Here is a 14343-nt window from a genome sequence, read left to right as displayed (position 1 = left end):
CGCACGCCCCCTCCCCCTTGAGTCTGAATTGGACTAGGAGGGGGTGGCGCCCCCCTTTCCTTCCCCTCTCCCACTCCTTCCTTCCCCCTCCTAGTAGGACTAGGAAAGGAGGAATCCTACTCCTACTAGGAGGAGGATTCCTCCCCTCCTTGGCGCGCCCTAGGGCCAGCCGGCCTCCCCCTTGCTCCTTTATATACAGGGGCAGGGGCACCCTAGAACACAACAGACAACTATCTTACCTGTGTGCGGTGCCCCCCTCCACCATAATCCACCTCGGTCATATCGCCGTAGTGCTTAGGTGAAGCCCTGCGCTGGTAACTTCATCATCACCGTCATCATGCCGTCGTGCTGACGGAGCTCTCCCCTGACACTCAGCTGGATCAAGAGTTCATGGGACATCACTGAGCCGGACGTGTGCAAATCACGGAGGTGCCGTACTTTCTGTACTAGGATCGGTCGGATCGTGAAGACGTATGACTACATCAACCGTGCTGTCATAACGCTTCCTTTTAGGGTCTAAGAGGGTACGTGGACAACACTATTCCCCTCTCGTTGCTATGCATCACCATGATAGATCTTGCGTCTATGTAGGATTTTTTTTGAAATTACTGCGTTCCCCAACAGTTAGTTACGGGATGTTGCATTACGGAACGAGTAAAGAGACTTGCCAGTAACGAGATTGAACTAGGTATTGAGATACCGATGATCGAATCTCGGGCAAGTAACATACCGATGACAAAGGGAACAACGTATGTTGTTATGCGGTTTGACCAATAAAGATCTTCGTAGAATATGTTGGAACCAATATGAGCATCTAGGTTCCACTATTGGTTATTGACCGGAGATGAGTCTCAGTCATGTCTACATAGTTCTCGAACCCGTAGGGTCCGCATGCCAAATGTTCGGTGACGATCGGTATTATGAGTTTATGAGTTTTGATGTACCTAATGTAGTTAGGAGTCCCGGGTGTGATCACGGACATGACGAGGAGTCTCGGAATGGTCGAGACATAAAGATTGATATATTGAACGGCTATGTTCGGACACCGGAAGTGTTCCGGGAGGTTTCGGAAAAAACCGGAGTGCCGGAGGGTTACCGGACCCCCCCCCCCCCCCGGGGGCGGGGGAGTTATTGGGACCTTAGTGGGCTTTAGGGGAGAGAGAGGGCAGCAGCCAGGAGGTGGTGCCCCCCCAAGGGAGTCCGAATTGGACTAGGGGAGGGGGGCGGCCCCTCTTTCCCTCTCCCCCCTCCTTCCTTCCCCTCCTAGTAGGACTAGGAAAGGAGGAATCCTACTCCTACTAGGAGGAGGATTCCTCCCCCCTTGGCGTGCCCTCTAGGGCTGGCCGGCCTCCTCCTCCCCTCCTTTATATACGGGGGAGGGGGCACCCCATAGACACACAAGTTGATTGTTTTAGCCGTGTGCGGTGCCCCCGTCCATAGATTTCCACCTCGGTCATATCGTTGTAGAGCTTAGGCGAAGCCCTGCGTCGGTAACTTCATCATCACCATCATCACGCCGTCGTGCCGATGAAGCTCTCCCTCGACACTCAGCTGGATCTAGAGTTCGTGGGACGTCAGCGAGCTGAACGTGTGCAGATCGCGGAGGTGTCGTACCTTCGGTGCTAGGATCGGTCGGATCATAAAGACGTACGACTACATCAACCGCGTTGTCATAACGCTTCCGCTTATGGTCTACGAGGGTACATGGACAACACTCTGTCCCCTCTCGTTGCTATGCATCACCTAGATGGATCTTGCGTGTGCGTAGGATTTATTTGAAATTACTGCTTTCCCCAACAGATAGAAGGTGTACCCAACAGTTTCTTTTGGGTATCCTATGAAGACGCACTTCTCCGATTTGGGTTCGAGCTTATCAAGCTGAAGCTTTTTCACATAAGCATCGCAACCCCAAAGTTTAAGAAACGACAGCTTAGGTTTCTTCCCAAACCACAGTTCATACTGCGTCGTCTCAACGGATTTAGATGGTGCCCTATTTAACATGAATGCAGTTGTCTCCAATGCATAACCCCAAAACGATAGTGTTAAATCGGTAAGAGACATCGTAGATCACACCATATCTAATAAAGTATGATTACGACGTTCGGACACACCACTACGCTGTGGTGTTCCAGGTGGCGTGAGTTGCGAAACTATTCCACATTGTTTTAAATGAAGACCAAACTCGTAACTCAAATATTCGCCTCCGTGATCAGATCGTAGAAACTTTATTTTCTTGTTATGATGATTTTCCACTTCACTCTGAAATTCTTTGAACTTTTCAAATGTTTCAGACTTATGTTTCATTAAGTAGATATACACATATCTGCTCAAATCATCTATGAAGGTCAGAAAATAACCATACCCGTCGTGAGCCTCAACACTCATCGAACCGCATACATCAGTATGTATTCTTTCCAATAAGTCAGTGGCTCGCTCCATTGTTCCGGAGAACGGAGTCTTAGTCATCTTGCCCATGAGGCATGGTTCCCAAGCATCAAGTGATTCCAAAAGCCCATCTGCATGGAGTTTCTTCATGCGCTTTACACCAATATGACCTAAATGGCAGTGCCACAAATATGTTGCACTATCATTATTAACTTTGCATCTTTTGGCATCAATATTATGAATATGTGTATCACTACGATCGAGATTCAACAAAAATATACTACTCATCAAGGGTGCATGACCATAAAAGATATTACTCATATAAAAAGAACAACCATTATTCTCTGATTTAAATGAATAACCGTCACGCATCAAACAAGATCCAGATATAATGTTCATGCTCAACGCTGGCACCAAATAATTATTATTCGGGTCTAAAACTAACCCCGAAGGTAGATGTAGAGGTAGCGTGCCGACCGCGATCACATCGACCTTGGAACCATTTCCGACGCGCATCGTCACCTCGTCCTTAGCCAACTTCGTTTAATCCGTAGCCCCTGTTTCGAGTTACAAATATGAGCAACCGAACCAGTATCGAATACCAGGCGCTACTACGAGCATTAGTAAGGTACACATCAATAACATGTATATCAAATATACCTTTCACTTTGCCATCCTTCTTATCCGCCAAATACTTGGGGCAGTTCCACTTCCAGTGACCAGTCCCTTTGCAGTATAAGCACTCAGTTTCAGGCTTAGGTCCAAACTTGGGCTTCTTCCCGAGAGCAGCAACTTGCTTGCTATTCTTCTTGAAGTTCCCCTTCTTTCCTTTGCCCTTTTTCTTGAAACTAGTGGTCTTGTTAACCATCAACACTTGATGCTCCTTCTTGATTTCTACCTCCGCAGTCTTGAGCATTGTGAAGAGCTCGAGAATCGTCCTGTTCATCCCTTGCATACTATAGTTCATCATGAAGCCTTTATAGCTTGGTGGTAGTGATTGAAGAACTCTGTAAATGACACTATCATCCGGAAGATTAACTCCCAGCTAAGTCAAGTGGTTATGGTACCCAGACATTCCAAGTATGTGTTCACTGACAGAACTGTTCTCCTCCATCTTGCAGCTATAGAACTTGTTGGAGACTTCATATCTCTCAACTCGGGCATTTGCTTGAAATATTAACTTCAACTCCTGGAACATCTCATATGCTCCATGACGTTCAAAACGTCTTTGAAGTCCCGATTCTAAGCCGTAAAGCATGGCACACTGAACTATCGAGTAGTCATCAGATTTAGCTTACCAGACGTTCATAACGTCAGCAGTTGCTCCTGCAGCAGGCCTTGCACCTAGCGGTGCATCAAGGACGTAATTCTTCTGTGCAGCAATGAGGATAATCCTTAAGTTATGGACCCAGCCCGTGTAGTTGCTACCATCATCTTTCAACTTAGCTTTCTCTAGGAACGCATTAAAATTCAAGGGAACGGTATCATAGGCCATTGATCTACAACATAGATATGCAAAAACTATCAGAACTAAGTTCATGATAAATTTAAGTTCAATTAATCATATTACTTAAGAACTCCCACTTAGATAGACATCCCTGGAGTCATCTAAATGATCACGTGATCCATATCAACTAAACCATGTCCTATCATCACGTGAGATGGAGTAGTTTTCAATGGTGAACACCTCTATGTTGATCATATCTACTATATGATTCACGTTCGACCTTTCAGTCTCAGTGTTCCGAGGCCATGTGTGTACATGCTAGGCTCGACAAGTTTAACTCGAGTATTCTGCACGTGCAAAACTGTCTTGCACCTGTTGTATGTGAACGCAGAGCTTATCACACCCGATCATCACGTGGTGTCTCGACACGACGAACTGTCGCAACGGTGCATACTCAGGGAGAACACTTATACCTTGAAATTTTAGTGAGGGGTCATCTTATAATGCTACCGTCGTACTAAGCAAAATAAGATGCATAAAAGATAAACATCACATGTAATCAAAATATGTGACATGATATGGCCATCATCATCTTGTGCCTTTGATCTCCATCTCCAAAGCACTGTCATGATCTCCATCGTCACTGGCTTGACACCTTGATCTCCATCGTAGCGTCGTTGTCATCTCACCAACTATTGCTTATACAACTATTGCTAACGCATAGAGATAAAGTAAAGCAATTGCATTTCATACAATAAAGCGACAACCATAAGGCTCCTGCCAGTTGCCGATAACTTATACAAAACAAGTTAGCAATATCACATCATGTCTTGACCATATCACATCACAACATGCCCTGCAAAAACAAGTTAGACGTTCCTACTTTGTTGTTGCAAGTTTTACGTGGCTGCTACGGACTTCTAGTAAGAACCGTTCTTACCTATGCATCAAAACCACAATGATGTTTCATCAAGTTTGTTGTTTTAACCTTCAACAAGGACCGACCGTAGTCAAATTCGATTCAACTAAGTTGGAGAAACAGACACCCGTCAGCCACCTTTATGCAAAAGAAGTTGCATGTCTGTCGGTGGAATCGGTCTCATGAACGTGCTCATGTAAGGTTGGTCCGGGCCGCTTCATCCAACAATATCGCCGAATCAAAATAAGAGGTTGGTGGTAAGCAGTATGACTATGATCACCCACAATTCTTTGTGTTCTAATCGTGCATATCATCTACGCATAGACCTGGCTCGGATGCCATTGTTGGGGAACGTAGCATGCAATTTCAAAAAAAAATCTACGATCATGCAAGATCTATCTAGGAGATGCATGGCAATGAGAGGGGGAGGGTGTCTCCACCTACCCTCGTAGACCGAAAGCGGAAGCGTTAGCTTAACGCGGTTGATGTAGTCGAACGTCTTCGCGATCCAACCGATCAAGCACCGAACGTACGGCGCCTCCGAGTTCTGCACATGTTCAGCTCAATCATGTCCCTCGAACTCTTGATCCAGCAAAATGTCGAGGGAGAGTTTCGAAAACACGATGGCGTGGTGACGGTGATGGTGATGTGATCCGCGCAGGGCTTCGCCTAAGCACTACGACAATATGACCGGAGGAGTAAACTGTGGAGGGGGGCACCGCACACGACTAAGAGAACAATTGATGTAATTTGGGGTGCCCCCTGCCCCCGTATATAAAGGAGGAGAGGGGAGGAGGCCGGACCTAGGGGCGCACCAAGTGGGGGTGGGGGAAACCGACTTGGACTCCTAGTCCTAGTCGGCCCCCTTCCTTCTTTCGGAGGGGGAAAGGGGGAAGGAGAGGGAGAGGGAGAAGGAAAGGGGGCCGCGCCCCCTCCCCTTGTCCAATTCGGACTGCCCATGGGGGGGCGCCACCCCTTGTGGGCTGCCCTCTATCTCCCCTATGGCCCATGTTGGCCCATTACTTTCCCCGGGGGGTTCCGATAACCCCTCGGTACTCCGATAAATATCCGAAACACTCTGAAACCATTCCAGTGTCCGAATACTATCATCCAATATATCAATCTTTACCTCTCGACCATTTCGAGACTCCTCGTCATGTTCGTGATCTCATCCGGGACTCCAAACAATCTTCGGTCACCAAAACACATAACTCATAATACAAATTGTCATCGAATGTTAAGCGTGCGGACCCTATGGGTTCGAGAACTATGTAGACATGACCGAGACACATCTCCGATCAATAACCAATAGAGGAACCTGGATGCTCATATTGGTTCCTACATATTCTACGAAGATCTTTATCGGTCAAACTGTAATGACAACATACATTATTCCCTTTGTCATCGGTATATTACTTGCCCGAGATTCGATCATCGGTATCCTCATACATAGTTCAATCTCGTTACCGGCAAGTCTCTTTACTCGTTCTATAATGCATCATCCCATAACTAACTCATTAGTCACATTGCTTGCAAGTCTTATCATGATGCGTTTTACGAAGAGGGCCCAGAGATACCTCTCTGATACTCGGAGTGACAAATCCTAATCTCGATGTATGCCAACCCAACAAACACCTTCAGAGACACATGTAGAGCATCTTTATAATCTCCCAGTTATGTTGTGACGTTTGATAGCACACAAGGTGTTCCTCTGGTATTCGGAAGTTACATAATCTCATAGTCAAAGAAATATGTATAACTCATGAAGAAAGCAATAGCAATAAAACTTAACGATCATTATGCTAAGCTAACGGATGGGTCTTGTCCATCACATCATTCTCCTAATGGTGCGATCCCGTTCATCAAATGACAACACATGTCTATGATCAGGAAACTTAACCATCTTTGATTAACGAGCTAGTCAAGTAGAGGCATACAAGCGACACTTTGTTTCGTCTATATATTCACACATGTATCAAGTTTCCGGTCAATACAATTCTAGCATGAATAATAAACATTTATCATGATATAAGAAAATATAAATAACAACTTTATTATTGCCTCTAGGGCATATTTCCTTCAATTGGTTCGTTGAAATCACCCATCGTTATCTATGAAGATAATGCTGCTTGTATTGCACACATGCAAACGGGTTATGTTAAGAGCAATATTACAAAGCATATTTCTCCTAAATTATTTTATCCCCATGATCTGCAAGAAAAGGGGGAGATAAATATTTTGCAAACGAAGTCATGCGACAATCTCGCTGATCTATTTACTAAGTCCTTACCAAGTTCTTCTCTCGCAGATATGTAACTGGAATTGGTATGAGACTACTTCGAGACTTACAAAAGTCAGGGGGAGAAATCTCCTAAGAATAACTTGTTAAGATCATGAGATCTTTAGTATTGCACTCTTTTTCTTTTTGAGTTTTTTCAAATGGTTTCACATGTAAGGTTTTTTTTAACATAGTACAGACGCAAGCGCTCATACACACACGCATACACTCACCCCTATGAATGCACACACGCACACCCTACCTCTATGAGCACCTTCGAGATACTGAGCCAACATATCATCTTGAGATTTACGAAGTCACCGTAGGCGCCTCATCATCGACTGGAATGTCTCCTCCCACTAAAAGTGCATCGCCGGAAATCCAGAAATAATGTGAGGCAATATCGGTGCAAGCATGGACGATATATACCATTTTCTCCTTAATTTCCCATTGAGTTTTAGAAGGAGTTTTTCATGGCATATTGTATATTTTCTTCTCGATTTTTTCCACAGGATTTTGAAGGAGAATATTTCAGGGATGGTCAGTCTCAAAGACAAGCAAGGATTAGGAGGGAGTGTTAGGGTTTAAACTAATTCTATAATTAGGGGTAATCCTTCCTTTGTGTAAATTCTCGTCGGTTTGGGAACTGCGAAACCCACCCGTGCTTTTTTTTAACTCTCAAACTCTTTCTCGCGCCGACTGACATATGGGCCCTAGAGGACGTGGCCATGTTGACATGTGTCATCCACAGTAATCCGCGATGTGTATACAACCGGTCGAGCCAGGACTGTCGTTCCAGGTATCAGGGCCGTATATGGCACGTATTTTCATGTATCGAAACTGTATTGAAGCACTTTTCAACCATATGAGGATCATGTTGGACCTAGCCTGCGGCTACGAAAATGATAGGTGCAATTATCTCTCCGTGTAGCTCAACCTCGAATCGCTTGTCCTGGGCAGCCGTGGTCTCGGCCAGATTCAGAGGTCTAAATAAGCATTACCGTGCAGTTTATGAACACTTTCGGTTTGTAGTTCTGTTCCCGTCTGGTATATTCAGAAATGGCATAGCTTTCATCAGTTTGGTAGTTCCGTTCCCGGCGGATACATTCAGAAACGACATTCACCAGAAACCATGCCTTGCCGGTGTTTATAGCATTATAAAACGTACTACATCAGAACATGCGTGCCATTTAACGAGAAAGGTGAAAACGTGGACGGGCATTATGCTCATTAGGACATGAAACATGCAGACCACCCCGATTATACTTTCCGCTATCTTTTCCTCATCTTGACAGTTATCATTTGCCTACAGGATTCTCCTAGGAAGTGTGACGAACTACGTGTTGTCGAACGCATCTTGCCCTGTGACCGTCGTCAGGGGAAAATAGTCAGTGGCCTTCCAGATATAAGAATATTTAAACATTAGCCACTTAAGTATCGCACTGTAATTTCTTTTCAAGTTATAGTATCGCACTGTACCTTCATTTGTTGTTTGTGGACTAGACTAAATCCTGGATGTCTGTTTCCAGTCTTGCCAAGTTACCTCTAATTTGCCTGGTTTCTGAACATGATAACTGTATTCGGTCGCAGATTACTGACAGTCTGACACAGTGATGAGACACCCACAGTTTCCCTCGAATACACACACGATCGGTCGAAAGTTAAAAGGAAATAAAAACACAAACCTACCGTAAAATCTGTAAGAGCAACTCCAACGGGTCGACCCAAACGAACGACGCATTTGTCCCTTTTTTATTTATTTGGATCGGCCGCCTGCCCGACGTCCGTCCAGTTTTGCATTTGGGTCGGCAGTGTGTCCAACGCGCCGATCCATTTCATGTCCGCATCCAACTTTTAAATAAAAAAGACCCGCGGCCGATCATGCTAGCGGCCATGTCTCATACCGGCGCCATATCAGCGCCGGCATACAATGCCGGCTTCAGAAAATATCACCACGGTTCATGCTGGCGCACTCGCCAGCCGGCCGCGCACATGCCAGCATACAAAAAAAGATGGGGCTTGAGTTCGACCACGCCATCGCGGCTCCTGTGGTCATGCCGGCACAATTGCTGGCACACAAAAAAGATGGCACTCGCTGCCATAGACCACTCGTCGTCGAACTTGAGCATGTCGGCCTGCATCTTCTCGAACCACGGCCTCTTCCTTGGCGATACGGTGTTGAGATCCACCTTCATGATTTCCACCCCTGTCATCATGCTCGCGAGAGCCACTTCTTTTGCCTTGGTCTTGGCGTTGGCGACCTCGATCTCTAGCATCTTGGCTTGCTTCTCCGCCTCGAGCTTGAACATCTTGGCTTGCTTCTCAGCGTCTAGATCAAGCCTCCTCCTTTGGATCTCCATGAAAAATCATCCATTTGCTCCGCCTTGAAACGCCGGCGCTCCTTCTCCCTTGAGTCCTTCTTATTCATCATGTCGTCCACGCTAGCAATCAAGGCGTTGGTGGACGCATCTCGCTTGTCCTCCTTCTTGAAGTTGGTCTTCCCCCGCGGCCGTGCCGGATCGCCCTCCCCAACATCCTCCACGGCTTTCTTCCCCCCACGCGCCTTGAGTGCGGCATATTGCGCCTTGGACTTCTCCTCGTCCTTGATGACCCAGTAGTAATGGGAGAGGTTAAAGCACTTGCCATCGTGCTGAACCTTAAATGTCTCCAAAGCTTGAAATGCCTACAAAATGTTTTCATGCAAGCATATGGGCAAGTGATATGCAAATGAACATGCAAAGGATGAACTTGATGACACAAAAGAGGGCGGTTTGCTTGCTAGCATACCATGTCTTGCATGCCGATGCCGCTCACGGGGCGGGCCTTGACGCTCTCAAGAGTGGCGCAAAACTTGTTACACTCTTTTTGGATCACCCTCCACCGCTTGGAAATGGAGACCCATCCGCGCGTGCTCACAAATTGGTAAGGTGGAAACCTCTTGCGCTCATGAAACTTTCGGTGGACACGAATCCAAAAGGTTGAATGCTTTTGCTCGGCACCCGTCTTGGGGTCTTGTCCAATGTCTCGCCAACACTCGCAAAGAAGTTTGTCCTCGGCCGCTGTGTACGCCTTCGTGCACTTACTCTTGCGCTTCGGCTTAGGACCGGCAGCTTGGTTGGCGAGCTCGTCCTCAAACAAAGGCTCCACTTCGATGGCGTACTCGTCCTCTTGCTCTAGCCCGTAGTCGTCCGGAAACTCATGGTCGAGGGGGAAGCCGTCCAGGTCGATGCCGACCTGATCACGCATGAAGGCCGCCTGATCGGGATCATAGCCAGGGGCCGGCGTGAACGCCCCGCGGGCGTCCTGGCTTTGTGTATCGTCGGGATCGTAGCCAGCGGCCGGCACACCGCCCTCAAAGATGAGGTTCTGCATGTAGTCCTCGTCGACAGCGGACGACATTTCCTCGAACAGGTTGCGGGCGTCCGGAAGCCCGTCGGCCGGCGTCTACTACGCACGTTTCCTCGTGCCGTCGGATGACGAGCCACCGACCACCGGGGTGGCGTTGAGGTCGATGGGCGCGGGCGCGGGCGTGGAAGGCGCGACCACGCTCACGTCGAGCGAGCACTCCCCAGAGAGGCGGGAGTCCTGCGGGTAGACGTGGAAGTCGGGGATTCAGGTTGCAAGCCGACGCGCGGGGCGAGTCGAGCAGCACCATCCGAGGAAACGCCGACGAGCCAGTGCTGGCCGCGGCGACGGCTGGACGAGGCCGTGCTGGCTAGGGTTTAAACCTAACATGTAGAGCGCCTCCCTTGTTGCCGCTGCGTCGCGGGCGTTGGTGATCTCCTGCTGCGCGGCGACGACGACGGAGGCCTGCGCGGCGGCCTCACCCCTCGCGTCTGTGGCGTGTCTCCGGCCCTTCCTCTTGGCCGACTTCCTTGCCCGCTCTTCGAGCATCAGAGTATTCTTCGGCTTGGTCGCGGCGGCGGTCTTGCGCGGGGCACGAGGCTTGGGCGGCGGCGTCGGACGAGGCGAGGCCGGCGGCGGTGTCGAGGTCGATGGCGTACTCCATGGCTGGTTGGGGGCAGGAGCGCGCGCGAGCAGGAGTGTTTCTGAGGAAAATGATGGTGGTCCCCACCAACCGGCGGGCCTGGGGAGAGGAGTAGGCGCGCGCGTCCGTCTCATATCCACGTCGACGCAAATTCGGTTCAAAAATAGATCGGGAATGGGTTATCCGCGGACGAAAAACGGACGCGCGTCCGTTTGATCGGCGCATTGGGCCGACTTTTCTGTCCGCGCCGACCCTAACGGACGGCGGCGGACGAGATGGGTCGCCCCATTGAAATTGCTCTAATAGACAGAATTACTATACAGTGGTATTCCATGAGAATTTTCATCTTAACCGGCCGAAAGAAAACCATCCGACCGAAAAATAATCACCGTTTCATAGCTCTTTATTACTGAGACGAAAGCGGAAGCTCAGCAACACGCACGAAGAAAACATAATCATGCATCCTCGGAGCATCCTAGTTTCACTAAACCAAGCTCGAACACTCGAGTACATAAGAAAAGCAGAGAGAGAGAACAAAGGCACCATGAAGCACACATAGTAACTAAGATAAGGTAAGATCAGACGTAGAGATGAGCCTGCAAGATGACGACGAAGAGCATGAGCAGCACGGCGTAGATGACGGCGTGGACGAGGATGGACAGGCAGCTGGTCCTGAGGTTCATGAAGTCGACCGTCCGCTGCCGGCCGGGCAGCTGCAGGATCCCTCCCGGGGACAGCAGGGCGAACAGCGCCGTCGCTATGATCGCCGGCGCCCAGTCGTGCATCGCGCCACGGAGCTTCGAGAGAGAGGAACAGGGGAGCTGAGGAAGAGGGTGACACGGTACGAAAATATGATATTGTGCCGAGGGATAAGGAAGACGAGAGGAAAGGCAGGGCATCGGATGCCGAGCGCAAATACTCTACCATGGTGGCGAGGGAATCACTGGGCTGATTGATTGAAAGGGCGCCGTCATGATATGATCGGCGCCTTTGGGCGTCGAAACGTGGCTTTTGGAAGCGGATTAGGTGTGAGCTTAGTACTCCTGTCGAGTCTGTGCAAGCACAGTGCAGGAGTACTCGCACAGTGGTAGTCTGCTGGAACTGTGTGATTGGAAGAGACAGCCGAACGGATTAACGGGATCAATGTTGCTGGGATGAAGAGGACTTCTGCCATTCAGCACGCGTCACGTGTTGAGACAGGATTTTAGCGTCCTCCCGCAAAAGCTATGTTTGATTATTGCGACAGCTATACTCCGAGAGCAACTAATACAGGAGCACTCCTTCCGAGCCTCCCCAAGAATTGGAATGCTCTCAGCTACCACCACGTGTCGCCTTTTTTTAATTTTTTTCTAGATGTTTTTTTTGATTTTTTAGACTTCGGTTTTTTATGGGTTTATCTTTGATTTTTGACAAAAAAATCGCAATTTTTTTTTGCACAAAAATACGTGATTTTTTTCCTTGGGAGACACGGTTTTGCTTCCGCGAGCGGCATGGCAGTGCCTCTCGGAAATGAAAAAAACGTGTTTTTTTTCGCTTCCGCAAGAGGCACGGTTTTGCTTCCGTGAGAGGCACGCCTCTTGAAAAAGAAAAAATAGCGCGTATTTTTCGCGAGAGGCACAATTTTGCTTCCGTAAGAAACAAAAAAAATGTGTTTTCTTTTTTTTTTCCATGACAGACACAGTTTTGCTTCCGCAAGAGGCACGGTCGTACCTCTTGGAAACGGCTCCGAAAAGGATACAAACCGTGCTCCTGATTCGATTTTTCATTCATTTTTTTCGTGAAAAAAATTCATCAAAACCTATCAACATGGATCTAATTTTGAAGATCTAGACGCGAGAAATCCAACGGGCAAAGTGGTTTGAGATTTGGATGCACGATTTCAGAGATAAAACGTTTTCAATAATAATCTACGAAAAAGAAAAAACTCACAGGTTGCGACAAGTGGTGCACATACAGCGTGACACTTGTCACAACCTGGAAAGGAGGAAGTGGTCTTTGGAAAGAGTACTTCGCAATTAGTAATTTTGTTATACTCATCTCGCCTCTGGTGGTTCCTCTAGTAGGTCGGTCCAATAACACGTGTTTACGTGGTTTTGTTTCGTGGGAGCGGTTTGAGAAGGTTCTATGGATCCCTATGAACCGGTTTTACAAGCTTCCGCGTGGTTTTTTCTTATTTGTTTCTTGTGTGTTTCCTCTAATAGTGTTCATAGGTATTTTCAGATTTTGTTTCTGTCAATTTTTTTTCAAACACATGTCCATATTTTTCAAATACACATTGAATATTTTCCAGATACACGTTAAACATTTTACAAATACACATTCAATATTTATCTTAAGACATGTTTAGCATTTGTGAAATGCACAATGAATATTTTTAATACACACCAAACATTTATAAAGACACATTTGAACATTTTTCAAAATTTTCAACAACATTTTTTAAAAACAAGCAAACATTTCTAGAGTGTTAGAACATCTTTCTAACTGGCAGAAACACTTTTTATATGTATGGATTCTTTATAAATTGCACGATTTATCTATATTCTATGAACGCTTTTAAAATATCATGGGACACATTTTTTACGCGAAAACTTTCGATCTATTTATATTCAATCATGGCAGTACAACAAACATCATAAATAATAAAAATTACATCCAGATCCGTAGATCACCTAGCGACGACTATAAGCACTGAAGCAAGCCGAAGGCATGCCGCTGTCGTCGCCCCTCCCTCGCTAGAGTCAGACAACACTTGTTGTAGTAGACAGTCAAAAAGTCGTCATGCTACGATTCCATAGGACCAGCTCATCAGAACAGCAACCGCCGCTGTTGAAGAGTAGCGTAGATCGGGAGGATCCAACCTGAAGAGAAACGAACGTAAACGCACTATGACCAGATCCAAGCAAATCCATGAAGAACAGATCCGCGAGAGACAAATCGCTACACGTCCACCGACGATACTAGACGCACCACCAGGACGGGGGCTAGGTGGGGAGAACCTTATTCCATCCTCAGAGAGCCGCCACTGTCTCGTCTTCCTGAGCAGGACACAAACCCTAACAAATCTCGATGAAACATATAAAAACGAAAGCCCTCCCATCGGTAAAGGTCGGGATCCACCGTGTCGCCATGACCCTAAGGCCACCGAAGACGAGACGAACCAATGGCGCCGCCGGTGGGAGGCAGAGGAACCCTAGATTTGTTAGGGGAGGAGGCGGCGGCAGACATATTTTGAAAGACGCAAACAATCTTTAGATGTCATGAACAATTATTTGAATGGTCCACACATTTTCAATAAATGACATGAGCGAACCAACCTGTGGTTG

General features: G+C 47.4%; 2 protein-coding genes across 2 annotated transcripts; both read right to left on the bottom strand.

Annotated features, from left to right (window-relative positions):
* Nucleotides 1–8365: 8365 nt before the first annotated feature.
* On the bottom strand, nt 8366–11151 carry LOC119272668. The gene is made up of 3 exons (XM_037554108.1): nt 9817–11151; nt 9470–9712; nt 8366–8425 (listed from the first exon to the last, which is right to left on the bottom strand). The coding sequence occupies exons 1-3, from the start codon at nt 10426–10428 to the stop codon at nt 8366–8368; spliced, it is 915 nt and encodes a 304-aa protein (XP_037410005.1). The 5' UTR covers nt 10429–11151.
* A 242-nt stretch (nt 11152–11393) lies between these two features.
* On the bottom strand, nt 11394–11934 carry LOC119272309. The gene has a single exon (XM_037553817.1). It carries the CDS (start codon nt 11914–11916, stop codon nt 11596–11598), a length of 321 nt encoding a protein of 106 aa, XP_037409714.1. The 5' UTR covers nt 11917–11934; the 3' UTR covers nt 11394–11595.
* Nucleotides 11935–14343: the final 2409 nt, after the last annotated feature.

This window comes from Triticum dicoccoides, chromosome 3A, assembly GCF_002162155.2.
Source record: "Triticum dicoccoides isolate Atlit2015 ecotype Zavitan chromosome 3A, WEW_v2.0, whole genome shotgun sequence".
NCBI classification, from domain to species: domain Eukaryota; kingdom Viridiplantae; phylum Streptophyta; class Magnoliopsida; order Poales; family Poaceae; genus Triticum; species Triticum dicoccoides.
Note: the sequence above shows the minus strand (reverse complement) of the source record. Positions and strands in the feature narration are given on the sequence as shown.

What these genes read in the sequence shown, in the direction of transcription:
- LOC119272668 (XM_037554108.1), bottom strand. Translation starts at nt 10,428, where the DNA reads ATGTCGTCCGCTGTCGACGAGGACTACATGCAGAACCTCATCTTTGAG. An exon ending in GCATCGGCATGCAAGACATG is followed by an intron (nt 9,713 to 9,816) that starts GTATGCTAGCAA and finishes AACATTTTGTAG; the next exon opens with GCATTTCAAGCTTTGGAGAC. An exon ending in CCAACGCCTTGATTGCTAGC is followed by an intron (nt 8,426 to 9,469) that starts GTGGACGACATG and finishes TATATCTGGAAG; the next exon opens with GCCACTGACTATTTTCCCCT.
- LOC119272309 (XM_037553817.1), bottom strand. Translation starts at nt 11,916, where the DNA reads ATGCCCTGCCTTTCCTCTCGTCTTCCTTATCCCTCGGCACAATATCAT.